The 21428-nt window shown below is 37.3% G+C and overlaps 1 protein-coding gene across 1 annotated transcript in view; it reads right to left on the bottom strand.

Moving 5' to 3' along the window:
* LOC133252390 (polypeptide N-acetylgalactosaminyltransferase-like 6) overlaps positions 1 to 20531 on the bottom strand; it is a 166757-nt gene extending 146226 nt beyond the window's left edge. The window contains exon 1 of the mRNA XM_061424935.1: positions 20423 to 20531. Within this exon, the coding sequence (XP_061280919.1) occupies positions 20423 to 20447 (25 nt within the window). The 5' untranslated portion in view covers positions 20448 to 20531. The remainder of the gene's footprint in view (positions 1 to 20422) is intronic.
* Positions 20532 to 21428: the final 897 nt, after the last annotated feature.

Here is a 21428-nt window from a genome sequence, read left to right as displayed (position 1 = left end):
AATAATGTTGTTTTGGTAATATTCCCAAATTTTACCACCTTCCAACAAACTTCATTATGAAATTTATTGAGAACACATCGTAGATGTATAAATTAGACTAAACTGTTAACAATAAATGATGTTCACTGTAGTAACAAAAAAAGGCCAGATACTACTTTTAAGAGACACAAATGCTATTACTTATATATGGAATCTAAAAAAAAAAAAAAGCTGTTGTTTAGTCACTAAGTCTTTTCTGACCCTTTGTGGCTCCATGGATTGTCCATGGCATTTTCCAGGCAAGAATACTGGAGTGGGTTTCCATTTCCTCCTCCAGGGCATCTCCCAAACCCAGGGATTGAACCCGTGTCTCCTGCATTGGATTCTTGTACAACTGAGCTACCTGGGGAACACTGCCCCTCCCCAACCAAACAGTACAAATGAACTTATTTACAAAACAGAAACAGAGTCACAGATGCAGAAAACAAACCTATGGTTACCAAGGGAGAGAGGGTGGGAGGAATACACTGGGAGGTTGGGACTGACATATACACACTCTCATATATAAAATAGTAACTAATCAAGGACCTGCTATATAGTACAGGAAACAAAAAATGAGACATGAGGCATCCATAAAAGATGGCCAGGAGCCACTGTAGTTATGGCACAGTGACCTTTTTTTTTTTTTTCCCTGAAAGCAAAGCACTTATGGTCTCTCCAGATGGAGCACATTTTTGTTTTTCATTCTGTGCAGCTGGCAATCTCATTCAATTAAGTAGAATAAAGACATTTAAGAGCAAAATGGGTCCCTGATCAGCACTAAAGGGAGCTCTTGTTTAAAGGAACTTAGGAAAACCCACTGTGAATCATTTTAAACCATGGTGCTTCCTTACCTCTCAAATAGTTTTAGTTCAGGCTTTTCAGAGGTCTTGTGATGGAAACTCACCATCATTAGTATGACCTCTGTCCATGGAATTTTCCAGGCAAGAATACCGGAGGGGATTTCCAATTCCTACTCCAGAGATAGAAGGATAACTGCTGTAAAAATTAAGTAGGGTCAAAAGATGGACAGTGAATGAAATGGACTCTGTCTCTACACGATGATATGGTGATTGGGGCAGGCGCATAGAAACAGCTGATATATGGTCTGAGACCTTACGGAAGGGGGAGGGGCAGTGACAATACAGACCACAGCATTTGGTCCACACAGCGGGAACAACAAGCGAAAAGTTCCTGGAACATATTTATCATTCTTGAGGGAAAGCAGAGGACAACGTGGCCAGTGGAGACACTACACACCAAACAGTAGATGAGGAGATGAGAGCCGCTGGTCAGGGGTGGATCCTGTGCGTGCTCAGTCGTGCTCAAGTCATGGTGACCCCTCAAACTGTAGCCCACGAGGCTCCTCTGTCTGTGGATTTCCCAGGCAAGAATACTGGATTGGGTTGCTATTTCCTGACCCAGGGGATCTTCCCGATCCAGGCGTTGAACCCACTTCTACATGGGCAGGTGGGTTGTTTCTCCACTGAGGCCCTGGGGAAGCCTGGGAGTGGATAGTGCTGCAGTTCATATTCACAGAAAGGACTTGCAGTACATTTTGGATTTGATCACTGGGTTTGTATGCTTTGGAGCAGAGGAGTGGAATGATCTGGTTATGTGTTTTTAGAAGATGACTCTAGCTGCAATTTGAAGCACTGACCATGGCGTAGGGATATCAGTGAGGAGATGACTGAAAAAGTTTAGGCACGAGAGATTAACGGTCAGTATTTAAACAGCCGTGGTGTCGATAACCATGTCATGTCATGGCTCTGTGACAACCACGGGGTCATGGCTGGAGTGAAAGCACCTGCAACTATCCTCATGCCACAGAAATGCTACTAGAATTCATTTTTGTCTATTTTTTTTTCTTCCATAGTTTGGAATAGTATTTGAAATATAGTGACATCCATATTTTAAGTATTTGTCAAATAAGTGAATCAACAATTGAATAAATGACAAGACAGAGAAAATCTTCACTGGTAAAACCTGTTATTATGATTAACTACACAAATGGAAATAATGAGAACGTAGATATAATTCTACAGGATATCTAATCCACATAGTGGAATGCATGGTTGTGATTATATGAGAATATAAACTATTTCAGAGAAAGAGAGCCCCTACAAAGATTGAAAACAGATTTCCTCCTGTTGAATTCACATATATTGACATTCAAAAATCTAGTGATAAACACAGTGAAATCTGAGCTAGAATAAAAATAATGGACAAGAAAATTTTTTACATTTCAAAACTAAAAATAGATACTCTCTAGAAATACAGATCAGGGGTCATATGAAGGATTTCATAAACTACACCAAGATGTATGCACTTACATACACACCCCTGCATCACTCTGGATGGCTGACTTAAAAAGCATGTTTTACCACTTAAACAGCAGTGGTAGGAGAAATAAGGAATATCACATAATTAGAAACAGCTGCCTACACTAATTGAATTTTCTTCTGGACATCCAGCAGAAATTATGAGATTCATCATTCAGAGGAATGCCATAGGCAGAGTTTGTCTTTATATCAGAAATTTGTCACATTTTTCAATTTATACATGGAATGATGTCAGCTGAGTACCTCTTTAGTAGCATATCTTTAGCTGCTATTAATATAATGATTATACCAAGCTTAATTGATATTGACCCATTGACCCATCAATTCAGACACTATCTCATATTTCAAAACAGTCTGTATTTCAGTTCATTTCATTCAATTGTTATAATAATTTGAATGATGGTTCAAAAAGCATGTTTATCCATTTTGTGATATAATAAAACTCAAAAGGATAGCTAAGTTGCTAGGAAATAAAATCAAATGTCACTAAATTCTAAAATGATATGAAACTAAATAAAATATAATGGGATCATATATAAGATATATGAGCACAATCAATAGTGCCTAAAATATGACTTTGATCATAGGAAATAATGAGAAAGAGAATTCAGAAAAATCAATTAGATGAAAGCACAAATGTATCTGGTTTCAGGATATGACTTTATTCTTAAAAATTTGGTTTACTTCCTCTAGGAAGCCTGCCTGAACCCGAAATGGTATTTTGGACATTATTCTTCTATAGGTAATTTGGTTTGGTTAATGCTACTTCCCAAAACAAATACTATGAAATAATAGAAACTCTAAAAAACATTAATTAGAATTCTTCTAACAAATTAAAAACATTCTTATAATTTAATATAACTCTAAGGATACAGATGTACCAAAAAATAACTAAGTTACACCTAATGTTTGGAAATCATTTAATTGCTCCTTATATATGTAAATTTTTAATATAATAACTCTCCATTTCCTCAACCCAAAGACATCTACAGATTCAGTTGCAATCACTATCAAATTATCAAGGGCATTTTTTTTCACAGACGTATAACAAAAAATTTCACAATTTGTATGGAAACACAAATGACTCCAAATAATGAAAGCAATCTTGAGAAAGAAGAACAGAGCTAGAGGAATCAGCCCCCTTGAACTTAGACTTTACTACAAAGCTATAGTCAACAAAACAGTATGGCACTGGCACAAAAACAGGAATATAGATCTATAGAATAGGATAGAGTCCAGAGATAAACCCATGCAACTCTGGCTACCTAACCTATGAGAAAGGAGGCAGGAATATACAATGGAGAAAAGAGAGCCTCTTTAATAAGTGATGCTGGGAAAACTAGACAGCTACACAGAAAAGACTGAAAGAACACACCCTAACATCATACACAAAAATAAACTTAAAATGAATTGAATACCTAAATGTAAGGCTGAATACTGACTAAAGAAATTAAAAACAAACAAACAAACAAATGGGACCTGATTAAACTTACAAGCTTTTGCACAACAAAGGAAACCATAAACAAAATGAAAAAACAACCCTCAGAATGGAAGGAAATATTTTTCAATAAATTGACTAACAGAGGACTAATCTCAAAACTATACAAACAGCTTATACAACTCAATATAAAAAACAAACCAAACAACACAATCAAAAACCAGGCAGAACATCTAAAGAGCCATTTCTCCAAAGAAAATACATAGGTGGTCAAGAGGCACATGAAAATATGCTCAGCATCACTAATTATTAAGAAATGCAAATCAAAACTACAATGAGGTATCTCCTCACATTGGTCAGAATAGCCATCTCAAATAATCTATTGATACAAACAATAAAGGCTGCAGAGAGTGTAGAGGAAAGGAAATCCTCCTACACTGTTGAAGGGAATTTAAATTGGTATAGCCACTATGGAGGTGTTATTTAATAAGTAAAAATAGAGCTACCAAATGATCCAACAATCCCACTTCTGTATCTGGAGAAAACCATAATTCAAAAGTATGCATGCACCCTGATATTCACTGCAGCAGTATTTACAATAGCCAGGACATGGAAGCCACCTAAATGTCAATCAACAGAATGGATAAAGAAGATATGGTACATATATACAATGGAATATCACTGAGCCACAGAAAAGGAATGAAATAGAGCAATCTACAGAGACATGGATGGACCTAGAGACTGCCATACAGAGTGAAGTAAGTCAGAGAAAAACAAATTTTGCTGATATGTGGAATCTAGAAAAATGGAATAGGTGAACTTTTTCTAAGCAGAAATAGTCACAGATATAGAGAACAAACTTATGCTTGCCAGGGGAGAAAGGGAGGGGGATGAATTCGGAGACTGAGATCGACACAAATATAGTATTGATGCTATTAATATGTATAAAATAGATAAATAATGAGAACGTATTATATAGCACATGAAACTCTACCCCTTGCTCTGTGGTGACCTAAATGGGGAGGAAATTAAAAAAAAAAAAAAAGAGGGGGTATATGAATACTGATGACTGGTTCACTTTGCTGTACAGCAGAAACACAACATTGCAAAGCAACTATACTCCAAAAAAAATTAATTTAATAAGAAGAAAACTCCATTTTCTCAAAGGTGGGAGAAAGCATTTTCACCATTTCCTTATAACTCAGCTACTACTTTACCTTCTAAATTCCACCTACTTTTATAGAAATTAGTACTTAAAATACCTGTTATTAAAAAATTATCAAATATGCCATAAAGATACAATTGCCAAAACAAAACAAAACAAAACATAAACCAACAACATCAGTAAAAACCCTAACAAAAATATCTGCAAAAAGCAGGTGGTGCTAGTGGTAAAGAGTCTGCCATCAATGCAGGAGATGCAAGTTCAATCCCTAGGACAGGAAGATCCCCTGGAGGAGGAAGTGGCAACCCACTCCAGTGTTCTTGCCTGGAGAATCCCATGGACAGAGGAGCCTGAAGGGCTACAGTCCAGAGTTGCACAGAGCGGGACACGACTGAGCTACTGAGCGCAACTGAGCACACACCCAGCACTTTATGAATATATTTTAATAAAGATCGCTGAGGTCCCACCAGGAAGCAGCTTATGGGTGTTTGTATTTTTAAGGTAATTTCAGTGTTTATTAAATAGGACATACATTTGAAAATATAACTAGGGGAGGAGCCAAGATGGCGGAGGAGTAGGACGGGGAGAACACTTTCTCCCCCACAAATTCATCAAAAGAGCATTTAAACGTCGAGTAAATTCCACAAAACAACTTCTGAATGCCGGCAGAGGACATCAGGCACCCAGAAAAGCAACCCAACTCTTCGAAAGGAGGTAGGAAAAAATATTAAAAACAAAAAAAAAGAGACAAAAGAGGGAGGGACGGAGTTCCGTCCCGGGAAGGGAATCTTAAAAAGAGAGAAGTTTCCAAACATCAGGAAACCTTCTCACTGCCGAATCTGTGCCGAGCTTTGGAAGCACAGAGGGCAACATAACAGGGAGAAAAAATAAATAAACAATTTAAAACTCGCAGATTGCGAGCCCTACGGTAACTCCCCCAGCAGAGAAGCAGCGCAGACGCCTGCATCCGCCATTAGCGAATCGGGGCTGGGCAGGGAGGCGCGGCGTGGGCTGCATCGCTGAGAGTAAGAATCTGGCCTGAATACCCTGAGCGCTATCTGAGCGAAATAATTTGGGCTAGCAAACCAGACTGTGGGATACCTACCACGCGAAAAGCCAACCCTAACCTAAGACCGCCAGGCCCGAGCACGGAACAAAGGACTGAACAGAGATAGCCGGCTGCAGATCTTCCCCCTCCGGTGACAGGCAGCCAGAGCCGGAAGGGGGCAATCGCAGCCCCAGAGAGACATTATCTATAAAATTGTAAGCAGGCTTCTTTGCTAACTAAAACTTCTTGGGGGTCTGGACGGTCAACATCTGCCTGAGAAGGTGCGCCGGTTTTACATCCAGATAACCGAGTGGCGGGGAGGCGATAAGTCGCAGCATTGGCGCTCGCCTGGGAAGAGCAAATTGGCGCTCGGACCTGGGAAGAGTACAAAACGCAGGCCCAACTGAGTCTGCGCCTCTGAGGACTACCCGAGTGCCTGAACCTGAGCGGCTTGGACCTGGGAGGTGCATGCAGCCCAGGGCCAGCCTCGGATTGTTCCCGGCGGAACAACCTAGAGTCCGAGCAGTGTGGACAGGGAGGCTACACGCGCCGTGAGCGGGGGCAGACCCAGGGTGGCTGAGGCACTGCGAGCCCACGCCAGTGTTATTTGTTTGCACCCTCCCTCCCTCCCTCCCCACAGCGCGACTGAACAAGTAAGCCTAAAAAAAAAAAAAAAAAGTGTCCTCCACCATGCCCTTTGAGTCAGGGCGGAAACCAGATACTGAAGAGACTAGCAAACAGAAGAAGATATAACAGAGGGAAACGCCTTGGAAGCTACAGGCAATAGATCAAAACCCTGTGGTTACTACGGACTACATAGGAAGGGGCCTATAGATCTTGAGAAATATAAATCAGACCAAGGAACTAGCCAAAAATGAACTGAACCCACAACACCCACAAAAAAAGAAACAAAAAAGTCCTAGATATATTTTTATTATTTTTACGATCATTCTTTCTTTTTTTTTTAATTAAAAAAATAAAATTTTAAGTCCTCTATTGTTCCTTTAATTTTCACTTTTATAACCTATTACTTTGCAAAAAAAAAAAAAAAGACCCTATTTTTTTCTTCTTCAGCAAACTTCATATGTATATATTTTATAATTTTTTGACCTTGTTGTTTTTTTGTTGTTGTTGTTGGTTTTTGTTTTTTTCTGCTTTTCTTTAACATTGTATTTTTGAAATTCCAAACTCTACTCTAGATTTTTAATTTTCGCTTTTTGGTATATGTTATCAATTTTGTACCTATAGTTTTTTTTTATATAATTTCTGTGATTTTTTTTTTTTCTTCTTCTTCTCTGTTTCTTTCTCTTCTTCTTTTATATAACATTGTATATCTGAAATTCCAAACTTTACTCTAGATTTTCAATTTATGCTTTTTGGTATTTGATATCAATTTTGTACCTGTATTTTCTTTATAATTTTTGTGACATTGTTCGTATTTGTTTGTTTGTTTTCTCTCTTTATTTTTCTTCTTCTTTTTTTTTTAACATTGTATTTTTGAAATTCCAAACTCTACTCTAGATTTTTAATGTTTGCTTTCTGGTATTAGTTATCAATTTTGTACCTGTACTTTCTTTATAATTTTCGCGACCTTGTTTGTTTTTGTTTGTTCATTTTTTCTCTCTTTCTTTTCCTTCTTCTTTTCTTTAACATCGTATTTTTGAAATTCCAAACTATACTCTAGATTTTTAATTTTCGCTCTCTGGTATTAGTTATCAATTTTGTACCTGTACTTTCTTTATAATTTTCGCGACCTTGTTTGTTTTTGTTTGTTCGTTCTTTCTCTCTTTCTTTTCCTTCTTCTTTTCTTTAACATCGTATTTTTGAAATTCCAAACTCTACTATAGATTTTTAATTTTCGCTTTCTGGTATTAGTTATCAATTTTGTACCTGTACTTTCTTTATAATTTTCGCGACCTTGTTTGTTTTTGTTTGTTCGTTCTTTCTCTCTTTCTTTTCCTTCTTCTTTTCTTTAACATCGTATTTTTGAAATTCCAAACTCTACTCTAGATTTTTAATTTTTGCTTTTATGTATTTGTTACCAATTTTGTACCTTTAAGGACCCAATCTTCAGGACCCATTTTTCACTAGGGAGTGAGATTACTGGCTTGACTGCTCTCTCTCCCTTTGGACCCTCCTTTTTCTCCACCAGGTCGCCTGTGTCTCCTCCCTAACCCCTCTCTACTCTACCCAACTCTGTGAATTTCTGAGTGTTCCAGATGGTGGAGAACACTTAGGGAACTGATTACTGGCTGGATCTGTCTCCCTCCTTTTCATTCCCCCCTTTTATCCTTCTGGCCACCTTTGTTACCTTCCTCCTTCTTCTCTTCTCTGTATAACCCCGTGAACATCTCTGAGTGGTCCAGTTGTGGAGTGCACATAAGGAAGTGACTACTGGCTAGCCCACTCTCTCCACTATTGATTCACCTCATCTCATTTGGGTCACCTCTAACTCCCTCCTCCCTCTTCTCTTCTCCATGTAACCCTGTGAACCTCTCTGAGTGACCCTCACTGTAGAGAAACTTATCATCTTTAATGTAGATGTTTTATCAATGGTGCTGTATAGAAGGAGAAGTTTTGAAACTACTGTAAAAATAAGACCGATAATCGGAAGCAGGAGACTTAAGTCCAAACCCTGACTCCAGGGAACTCCTGACTCCAAGGAACATTCATTGACAGGAGCTCATCAAATGCCTCCATACCGACACTGAAACCAAGCACCACACAAGGGCCAATAAGTTCCAGGGCAAGACATACCAAGCAAATTCTCCAGCAACAAAGGAACACAGTCCTGAGCTTCAAGATACAGGCTGCCCAAAGTCACCCCAAAACTATAGACATCTCATAAGTCATTACTGGACATTTCATTGCACTCCAGAGAGAAGAAATACAGCTCCACCCACCAGAACACCGACACAAGCTTCCCTAACCAGGAAACCTTGACAAGCCACCTGTACAAACCCACACACAGTGAGGAAACGCCATAATAAAGAGAACTCCACAAACTGCCAGAATACAGAAAGGACACCCCAAACTCAGCAATTTAAACAAGATGAAGAGACAGAGGAATACTCAGCAGATAAAGGAACAGGATAAATGCCCACCAAACCAAACAAAAGAGGAAGAGATAGGGAATCTACCTGATAAAGAATTCCGAATAATGATAGTGAAATTGATCCAAAATCTTGAAACTAAAATGGAATCACAGATAAATAGCCTGGAGACAAGGATTGAGAAGATGCAAGAAAGGTTTAACAAGGACCTAGAAGAAATAAAAAAGAGTCAATATATAATGAATAATGCAATAAGTGAAATTAAAAACACTCTGGAGGCAACAAATAGTAGAATAACAGAGGCAGAAGACAGGATTAGTGAATTAGAAGATAGAATGGTAGAAATAAATGAATCAGAGAGGATAAAAGAAAAACGAATTAAAAGAAATGAGGACAATCTCAGAGACCTCCAGGACAATATTAAACGCTACAACATTCGAATCATAGGGGTTCCAGAAGAAGAAGACAAAAAGAAAGACCATGAGAAAATACTTGAGGAGATAATAGTGGAAAACTTCCCTAAAATGGGGAAGGAAATAATCACCCAAGTACAAGAAACCCAGAGAGTACCAAACAGGATAAACCCAAGGAGAAACACCCCAAGACATATATTAATCAAATTAACAAAGATCAAACACAAAGAACAAATATTAAAAGCAGCAAGGGAAAAACAACAAATAACACACAAGGGAATTCCCATAAGGATAACAGCTGATCTTTCAATAGAAACTCTTCAAGCCAGGAGGGAATGGCAAGACATACTTAAAATGATGAAAGAAAATAACCTACAGCCCAGATTATTGTACCCAGCAAGGATCTCATTCAAGTATGAAGGAGAAATCAAAAGCTTTTCAGACAAGCAAAAGCTGAGAGAATTCTGCACCACCAAACCAGCTCTCCAACAAATACTAAAGGACATTCTCTAGACAGGAAACACAAAAACGGTGTATAAACTCGAACCCAAAACAATAAAGTAAATGGCAACGGGAACATACTTATCAGTAATTACCTTAAATGTAAATGGGTTGAATGCCCCAACCAAAAGACAAAGACTGGCTGAATGGATACAAAAACAAGACCCCTACATATGTTGTCTACAAGAGACCCACCTCAAAACAGGGGACACATACAGACTGAAAGTGAAGGGCTGGAAAAAGATTTTCCATGCAAATAGGGACCAAAAGAAAGCAGGAGTAGCAATACTCATATCAGATAAAATAGACTTTAAAACAAAGGCGGTGAAAAGAGACAAAGAAGGTCACTACATAATGATCAAAGGATCAATCCAAGAAGAAGATATAACAATTATAAACATATATGCACCCAACACGGGAGCACCACAGTACGTAAGACAAATGCTAACAAGTATGAAAGGAGAAATTAACAATAACACAATAATAGTGGGAGACTTTAATACCCCACTTACACCTATGGATAGATCAACTAAACAGAAAATTAACAAGGAAACACAAACTTTAAACGATACAATAGACCAATTAGACCTAATTGATATCTATAGGTCATTTCATCCCAAAACAATGAATTTCACCTTTTTCTCAAGCGCACATGGAACCTTCTCCAGGATAGATCACATCCTGGGCCATAAAGCTAGCCTTGGTAAATTCAAAAAAATAGAAATCATTCCAAGCATTTTTTCTGACCACAATGCAGTAAGATTAGATCTCAATTACAGGAGAAAAACTATTAAAAATTCCAACATATGGAGGCTGAACAACACGCTGCTGAATAACCAACAAATCACAGAAGAAATCAAAAAAGAAATCAAAATTTGCATAGAAACGAATGAAAATGAAAACACAACAACCCAAAACCTGTGGGACACGGTAAAAGCAGTCCTAAGGGGAAAGTTCATAGCAATACAGGCACACCTCAAGAAACAAGAAAAAAGTCAAATAAATAACCTAACTCTACACCTAAAGCAACTAGAAAAGGAAGAAATGAAGAACCCCAGGGTTAGTAGAAGGAAAGAAATCTTAAAAATTAGAGCAGAAATAAATGCAAAAGAAACAAAAGAGACCATAGCAAAAATCAACAAAACCAAAAGCTGGTTCTTTGAAAGGATAAATAAAATTGACAAACCATTAGCCAGACTCATCAAGAAACAAAGGGAGAAAAATCAAATCAACAAAATTAGAAACGAAAATGGAGAGATCACAACAGACAACACAGAAATACAAAGGATCATAAGAGACTACTATCAACAATTATATGCCAATAAAATGGACAACGTGGAAGAAATGGACAAATTCTTAGAAAAGTACAACTTTCCAAAATTGGACCAGGAAGAAATAGAAAATCTTAACAGACCCATCACAAGCATGGAAATTGAAACTGTAATCAAAAATCTTCCAGCAAACAAAAGCCCCGGTCCAGACGGCTTCACAGCTGAATTCTACCAAAAATTTAGAGAAGAGCTCACACCTATCCTACTCAAACTCTTCCAGAAAATTGCAGAGGAAGGTAAACTTCCAAACTCATTCTATGAGGCCACCATCACCCTAATACCAAAACCTGACAAAGATCCCACAAAAAAAGAAAACTACAGGCCAATATCACTGATGAACATAGATGCAAAAATCCTTAACAAAATTCTAGCAATCAGAATCCAACAACACATTAAAAAGATCATACACCATGATCAAGTGGGCTTTATCCCAGGGATGCAAGGATTCTTCAATATCCGCAAATCAATCAATGTAATACACCACATTAACAAATTGAAAAATAAAAACCATATGATTATCTCAATAGATGCAGAGAAAGCCTTTGACAAAATTCAACATCCATTTATGATAAAAACTCTCCAGAAAGCAGGAATAGAAGGAACATACCTCAACATAATAAAAGCTATATATGACAAACCCACAGCAAACATTATCCTCAATAGTGAAAAATTGAAAGCATTTCCTCTAAAGTCAGGAACAAGACAAGGGTGCCCACTTTCACCATTACTATTCAACATAGTTTTGGAAGTTTTGGCCACAGCAATCAGAGCAGAAAAAGAAATAAAAGGAATCCAAATTGGAAAAGAAGAAGTAAAACTCTCACTATTTGCAGATGACATGATCCTCTACATAGAAAACCCTAAAGAGTCCACCAGAAAATTACTAGAAATAATCAATGACTACAGTAAAGTTGCAGGATATAAAATCAACACACAGAAATCCCTTGCATTCCTATATACTAATAATGAGAAAACAGAAAGAGAAATTAAGGAAACAATTCCATTCACCATTGCAACAGAAAGAATAAAATACTTAGGAATATATCTACCTAAAGAAACTAAAGACCTATATATAGAAAACTATAAAACACTGGTGAAAGAAATCAAAGAGGACACTAATAGATGGAGAAATATACCATGTTCATGGATTGGAAGAATCAATATAGTGAAAATGAGTATACTACCCAAAGCAATTTATAGATTCAACGCAATCCCTATCAAGCTACCAACAGTATTCTTCACAGAGCTAGAACAAATAATTTCACAATTTGTATGGAAATACAAAAAACCTCGAATAGCCAAAGCGATCTTGAGAAAGAAGAATGGAACTGGAGGAATCAACTTACCTGACTTCAGGCTCTACTACAAAGCCACAGTTATCAAGACAGTATGGTACTGGCACAAAGACAGAAATATTGATCAATGGAATAAAATAGAAAGCCCAGAGATAAATCCACGCACATATGGACACCTTATCTTCGACAAAGGAGGCAAGAATATACAATGGATTAAAGACAATCTCTTTAACAAGTGGTGCTGGGAAATCTGGTCAACCACTTGTAAAAGAATGAAACTGGACCACTTTCTAACACCATACACAAAAATAAACTCAAAATGGATTAAAGATCTAAACATAAGACCAGAAACTATAAAACTCCTAGAGGAGAACATAGGCAAAACACTCTCCGACATACATCACAGCAGGATCCTCTATGACCCACCTCCCAGAATATTGGAAATAAAAGCAAAAATGAGCAAATGGGACCTAATTAACCTTAAAAGCTTCTGCACATCAAAGGAAACTATTAGCAAAGTGAAAAGACAGCCTTCAGAATGGGAGAAAATAATAGCAAATGAAGCAACTGACAAACAACTAATCTCAAAAATATACAAGCAACTCCTACAGCTCAACTCCAGAAAAATAAACGACCCAATCAAAAAATGGGCCAAAGAACTAAATAGACATTTCTCCAAAAAAGACATACAGATGGCTAACAAACACATGAAAAGATGCTCAACATCACTCATTATCAGAGAAATGCAAATCAAAACCACTATGAGGTACCATTTCACACCAGTCAGAATGGCTGCGATCCAAAAGTCTACAAATAATAAATGCTGGAGAGGGTGTGGAGAAAAGGGAACCCTCTTACACTGTTGGTGGGAATGCAAACTAGTACAGCCACTATGGAGAACAGTGTGGAGATTCCTTAAAAAACTGGAAATAGAACTGCCTTATGATCCAGCAACCCCACTGCTGGGCATACACACTGAGGAAACCAGAAGGGAAAGAGACACGTGTACCCCAATGTTCATCGCAGCACTGTTTATAATAGCCAAGACGTGGAAGCAATCTAGATGTCCATCAGCAGATGAATGGATAAGAAAGCTGTTGTACATATACACAATGGAGTATTACTCAGCCATTAAAAAGAATACATTTGAATCCGTTCTAATGAGGTGGATGAAACTGGAGCCTATTATACAGAGTGAAGTAAGCCAGAAGGAAAAACATAAATACAGTATACTAACGCATATATATGGAATTTAGAAAGATGGTAACAATAACCCGGTGTACGAGACAGCAAAAGAGACACTGATGTATAGAACAGTCTTATGGACTCTGTGGGAGAGGGAGAGGGTGGGAAGATGTGGGAGAATGGCAATGAAACATGTAAAATATCATGTAGGAAACGAGTTGCCAGTCCAGGTTCGATGCATGATGCTGGATGCTTGGGGCTGGTGCACTGGGACGGCCCAGAGGGATGGTATGGGGAGGGAGGAGGGAGGAGGGTTCGGGATGGGGAACACATGTATACCTGTGGCGGATTCATTTTGATATTTGGCAAAACTAATACAATTATGTAAAGTTTAAAAATAAAATAAAATTGGAACAATAAAAAAAAAAAAAGAAAATATAACTAAAATGTAGTATAATTAAAACATAATAAATATAAAACATTAAACCACAGATCAATGTAATGTACTTAAAGTGTGTTTGGAGGGAAATTTTAGAGTCCTAAATTCTTATTCTACAATAGAAGAAGGCTGAAATTAAGGAGATAAGAATCTAACTTTTTAATATGGAAAAATGTAGTAAAAGTCAAATGAAAGAAGAAATACCAATATGACTATAAATTAATGAAAAACATACCATAGATAAGATGAAAATATTATTTCATTATTCATGATTAATAAATCAACAATTTCTTAGTGTAACAGATAAAGAAAAACTGACAGAAAAACAAATAAATGATATTTCAAAGTAAAAGCACCATGAATTGAAGTACAACAGACATTATAAAATCTCTAAGGGAATGTTATGAATAAATGTGTCAATAAATATGAAAATTTTAACCCCACTGTGAAAAATCTTTTCTCCAAGAAAAGTCCACGTTCAAATAATCTTCACCCACAAGACTATCATAACTATAAATAAATAATTCTAACATATGACAATAAACTAAAAAGTTTAGTGAAATGAGAATCATTACTCAAGTCATTTTACAAAGTTATCATTACATTGTTACCAAAACTTGACAAGGATTCTATGAGAAAGAAAAATTCATGGCCAATATTCACTCAGAAATAGACATACAAAATCACTAAAATATTAGCAAACCAAATCTAGTAATACATAAAAAGACAGATTTAGTCCATAAATTCAAAGTTTGCTATCACAAATCAATAGAAAGAAATCAATAGATAAGCAACTCCTGCAGCTCAATTCCAGAAAAATAAATGACCCAATCAAAAAATGGGCCAAAGAACTAAATAGACATTTCTCCAAAGAAGACATACAGATAGCTAACAAACACATGAAAAGATGCTCAACATCACTCATTACCAGAGAAATGCAAATCAAAACCACAATGAGGTACCATTTCATGCCAGTCAGAATGGCTGTGATCCAAAAGTCTACAAGCAATAAATGCTGGAGAGGATGTGGAGAAAAGGGAACCCTCTTACACTGTTGGTGGGAATGCAAACTAGTACAGCCACTATGGAGAACAGTGTGGAGATTCCTTAAAAAACTGGAAATAGAACTGCTTTATGATCCAGCAATCCCACTGCTGGGCATACACACCGAGGAAACCAGAACTGAAAGAGACATGTGTACCCCAATGTTCATCGCAGCACTGCTTATAATAGCCAGGACATGGAAGCAACCTAGATATCCATCAGCAGATGAATAGATAAGAAAGCTGTGGTACATATACACAATCGAGTATTACTCAGCCTTTAAAAAGAATACATTTGAATCAGTTCTCATGAGGTGGATGAAACTGGAGCCTATTATACAGAGTGAAGTAAGCCAGAAAGAAAAACACCAATACAGTATACTAACGCATATATATGGAATTTAGAAAGATGGTAACAATAACTCTGTATACGAGACAGCAAAAGAGACACAGATATATAGTACAGTCTTTTGGACTGTGTGGAAGAGGGAGGGGGGGATGATTTGGGAGAATGGCATTGAAACATGTATAATATCATATATGAAATGAATCGCCAGTCCAGGTTCGATACAGGAGGCTTGGGGCTGGTGCACTGGGACGATCTGGAGGGATGGTATTGGGGAGGGAGGCGGGAGGGGGGTTCAGGATGGGGAACACGTGTACACCCGTGGCAGATGCATGTTGATGTATGGCAAAACCAATATAATATTGTAAAGTAAAAAAAAAAAAAAAAAACAAAGGAGAAAATGCATTTTAATCCAATAGATACAACCAAACAAAACATTTTGATTAAAATCAACATTCATTAAGATGTAAAAAAGTAAAAGTCTCAGAAAGCCATACCCAGATGACTTAGTTAACAGGGTATGGTACATTTTCATCAAGTAGATAAAATCCTAACACAAGTATCTAATTTGCTATTGTCAGAATCATAAGTCAAAACTAGGTATCAATATCCATTAGACAATATGATACTCGAGCTTCTGGCAAATGCAGAAACAGTAAAAATAACTAAAATTATGAGGTACAGGATGGAAAAACATTTTGCACACTGTCACTACGTACAGGCATTATGAATATCTACATTGAGAATCCAAAATCACTTATTGGTAAATGATTATAACCCACAGAAGAGTTTAGAAAGTTTTCTAAAATGAGTCCATATTAAAAAATAATTAAACTTTCTCTATATCAGCAACAAATAGTTCAGAATCTTGATAAGATTAATATCATGCTCAACACCCATATAATGTTAATTTTCTAGGAAAACCACTGAAAATGTCTGACAATCAAATTATAAACATACCCATAAAGATGACAAGCACCAAGAAATATAAACCACAGAATGAATAATTTAATATTGAAAATTGCAAATTACTCCCTAATTTATCAATATACTTAACACAGTTGTAAACTTCCAATATTTTGTGTATATCTGTGTATGTGTACATATAGTCTGAGAAGCTGAATAAAATTTTAAAGAAATTTGAAAGTAAAATTTGAAAGAAAAGTTTTACGTTAAGAATGGCAACACATTCTCAAGGAAGAAAAGAAAGCAGGATGAACTTTGTCAGATTTCAACAACTGCTATAAAGATATAGTATTCAGCTTTGGCCACCTGATGCAAAGAGCTGACTCTTTAGAAAGGACCCTAATTCTGGGAAAGAGTGAAGGCAGAAGGAAAAATGGATGATAGAGGATGAGATGGTTGGATGGCATCACTGACTCAATGGACATGGGTCTGAGCAAGCGCTGGGAGTTGGTGATGGACAGGGAAGCCTGGTGTACTGCAGTCCATGGGGTGGCAGAGTTGGACACGACTAAGCGACTGAACAGACATAACAGATTCATACATGAAACATTATGTTATTAGTTTAAAGATTTTTACTCATGGGGCAGAATTGAGAAGCCAGAAAGATAACACACAAATATGGAATCTTTTAATAACAGAGTCAACACTTATGGTCTATGTGGAGAAAAATACATTTTCTAGGAAATGGTGTTGTTGATTGGATAGCTAACTAGGCAAAACTAAATAAATATTGGGTCCCTACCTCACATGATATAAAAATGAAGATGAGCTGCATTTCAGACCATGTAAAAGGTAAAATTCTCAAGCTTAAAAAGACAGTATGGAACATCAATTAAACCTATCCTTTACAAATGATTTGCAAATTTGACAACAACAAAATTAAGAACTCCTATTCATTAAACAATATAGACAGACATTAAAAAAATTTTACAATTCTGGGATAAGATATTTTCACCGTATAAAACCAGGAAAAGATATTATTCAAAATAAGATTACTCTGTGGATCAATAAGAAAAAATAAATTAAAAAATTGGAAATAGGAAGGAATAGGAATTTTACCCAAAAGTAGGCATATACGGTTCATAAGCATAAATAAGAGATCAACTACATTAAAATTAGTAAAATGCAAATTCATGTGACAGTGAGTACCTATTTCATACCACCACGACAGAAGAAATGAAAAATCAGGCAACATTAAGTGTTGACAGGATGCAGAGCAATGGGAATTCCATCCATTACTGGAGTAAAATAGGTATATCAACTTTGGGAAACAGTTTGTCATGTACTACATAGTAAAATTGAAATGTGTATTCCTTGGACATGCAATTCTACTATTAAATATGTACCCTAAGAAAATATTGCCTTTATCCCATAACCATGAGCAAGGATACTTAGAGCACATAACCAAAACCCAAGAACTCTCAAAATGTTTACAAAGTGGAAACTGTTGTAGAAAATGAAACAGCAGTAATAATGAATCAACTAGAATTGCACACATGCAGAAGGATGGGTCTCAGAAACAATTCTGAATGAAAGAAGAAAATCATACACTATGCTTCAATTTTTAAAGTCCAAACACAGGCAGAATGTAACAGCATTAGTTTAGATGTAAGAAATTATAGAGGAAAGTAAGTGGGAACATGGATTTCAAGGTTTGGAGGAGACAGAATAGCACTGATAACCATATTACTTGGCCTGTTTATTAAGGACGGAGGTGTTGATTTTGACTTTGTACTGGCATGTATGTCTGTGTGTGCATACTCCTTTTATTTATATTTTACAATATTTAAAAAATGAATTACAGTCTATTGTGCTTTTCATATATCCTCCAGTGACTCATACACATACTACTACTTAAAAGCTTTTTAATTGCACAAGACATATCTACTTTAGGAAACTTGCTATAGTACCAATTTTCCTTATAGGTCAATTTCTTTTGCCCCACTAAGGATGTAACAATTAAAGGTATGTTTTCAAGTAGGCAGAAAGGGTAGTATTATACAGAAATAAATATGAAGTATTCCATTTTGTATCCAAAATATATTGGCACAAGCATAAGACAGGCACACCAAATCAAGTGAAAATAATTTAGATGGACTATTACAGTTATCATTGGTAGAGTTTATAACATGTATAAATAATAGGCCAATTATTTAAATATAAATATATAATCTACAGTCGTAATAGCAATTCGGCAAAGTAAAATATCAGAAAGACAAACTGACTTGCCACTTATGCAAAAAAAGCTAGAATAAGAGCCAGATGTGTCTCTCTCTCATACGTGTCCTGTCATGACTTCATTTTGCCCAGATTTTGTTACTAGGTGTCTGATAGCAGGGTGTAATGGAGCATAAGAAGACCTGACTTAATCGTGCTCTGCATCTGGTTAGCCATTTGACTTTGGATAAGATTTCATGAGCTCTTAAGAACTCAGTTCTTTTTCTTTCCTTTTCTCTTTTAAAGAATTGGAGATTACAATACTTATCAGAGTCACTCTGAAGTTTAAACAAAATACGTATGTAAAGCACCCAGCACAAAACATCTATTCAGTACCTTTTAAGTTGATGAGGATAACGATGATGAATTTCCTGTTAAATTATGGGATCAGCTCTCCAGTGGTTAAAAAGAGGAACAGAGGGCTGGCTGAAGGGAGGGCTGATCAAGCAAACAGAGGGAGAAGATGAGGGAACTAGGAAAGTGAGAATACTGCTAAAGAGCTCACTTTCATGACCCTGCGTAGAGTTTTGGCCAAGCAAGGCTGGAGGGATGATGTAATCTGGAAGAGGCTGATGCTCTGAACACAGGGAACGTTCTTGGGGCAAGCAGGGGTTAGGTGACAGCCTTACTAAGGGAAAAGGAATGAAAGAAGAAAATGGAAGACTCTCATTAGGTCAGGCACCCCTGACCCAGAGCTAAGAACATTTGCAGCGCTGAAGAGCCTCATGACCATGTGAATGCCCTCACCTTTGTCTTCCTGGCTGGAGAGTTCTGAGGAAGATTGGCCAGAAGAATCTCAGCCTGCAGCTTCCCAGGATTCTGCTAATTATCTGACCTGGGATGCACAGTTTCACTGCTAGGCAGATGTTTTTAGCAAACCACAGCTTCTCTATTCCTGTGATATCTTCACCATGACAAAGAAAAGACCAGCAAACAACAATGCAGCAACAGAGCTCCTTATTTTGAATAGTACAATATGGACTTCTATCATGTTATTATCCCTGGGTTACTACTGGTGCACCCTTCTGAATTCTTGTTGGCAACAACCTAAGTTCTTATAGAAGGACTTCCTTTTACCCTTTGCTTTTTCTAAGATGTAAAATGCTTCTTCTATCACTACCTCAAGACTATAACTGTGCTCTGTGTAGATGAACCTACTGAATTCCACTGAACCGCCTGTTAGCTTGCCCAAATATCATCAACCTCAGGTCCTTGGCTCCTCTGATCCACCTGCCAGTGTTTAGAATTGTGGTCTTCCTTTCATCCTTGGCCCAGCCAGTTAGATACACCACAGTCCCAATGAGTGAACTGAGCTCGAGATATGTCTGTGCCAAGTTAAGACTCACAGAGCAATTCGAGATACCCTCAGCAATGATTGAAAAACATGCAGAAGTATACAACACGACAGATTTCTAAAACTCAAATGACCTCTTGTTCATCTCCTATTGTAAATGTGATTCTTCTTTTTTTCCTCTCTGAAATTTGAACTTGTTTTGGTTCTGCCCATCATTGACCACCAACGGTGCCATGAAACCTACCTTCCTGTGCTCAGAAGGAAGGCTAATGAGAGATGCTGTAAGTGACAAAGCAAAGCAGCACTTGGCTTACACTGAACTCCATACCTGAGCGCATAGCCTCTTTCTGCATGCTGCCATAGTCATGCCAGTCCTTTCTTCTCAAACCATCTGTCCATGCATAGAACTGCCCATCTCCCAGGCCCAGTGGGAATGTCTGTGGAAAAGGAAAGTATTCAGAGCATAAAAAGGAGGTAGTTCCTTCTGTATGGCTGGTAAATACAGCCAGATGCATCATAGGCAATCAAAAATACTCCAATAACTGATTCTCCCCATCTACTGAAAAGAAAAGCATTGCTAGTGACCTGATGGACACACATTTTAAAACCTTTTTTCTGTTTTTAAAATAAGAGCCTGTGTCACACACAACACCTACATTTCCAATTTTATTTTATCCAAAGCCTTTCATAATTTAGTGCACCACTTCACCTAAGCATAAATGCTTAGCCATTTTTACTTGCCCAAAGTGTAGATGGCAGTAGGGCTATTGATTTTGTATTAAAACAAAATACTTTTTTGTGTGATTTGTACAATTTCCACTCATTTTGATCAAGTACATCCTAATGGCCTGGTGACAGTATTAGCAAGCATCTGTTGAATGCTCACTGTGTACCAGGTACTAAGACACTCTATGTATAGAAGATCCTTCAGTCTTTACAAGAGTCTTTGACTTTTACAAGAGTCTAAGACTTCATTCTTTACAAGAGTCTTTTGACTCCATGTATCTGCCACTTAAAAGTATTAATAGAATAACTTGAATGAACTACAGTGGCCAAGCCACGACTTGGGCCAGTTCTATTAAGACCAAAATTGGGGTGCTAAGGACTATGGCAATGGCACCCCACTCCAGTACTTTTGCCTGGAAAATCCCATGGACAGAGGAGCCTGGTAGGCTGCAGTCCATGGGGTTGCTAAAAGTCAGACACGACTGAGCAACTTCACTTTCACTTTTCACTTTCCTGCATTGGAGAAGGAAATGGCAACCCACTCCAGTGTTCTTGCCTGGAGAATCCCAGGGATAGGGGAGCCTGGTGGGCTGTCGTCTATGGGGTCG

Source organism: Bos javanicus, chromosome 8 (assembly GCF_032452875.1).
Source record: "Bos javanicus breed banteng chromosome 8, ARS-OSU_banteng_1.0, whole genome shotgun sequence".
NCBI classification, from domain to species: Eukaryota; Metazoa; Chordata; class Mammalia; order Artiodactyla; family Bovidae; genus Bos; species Bos javanicus.
The sequence above is the reverse complement of the archived record's forward strand: the minus strand, read 5'-3'. Positions and strand labels throughout refer to the sequence as shown.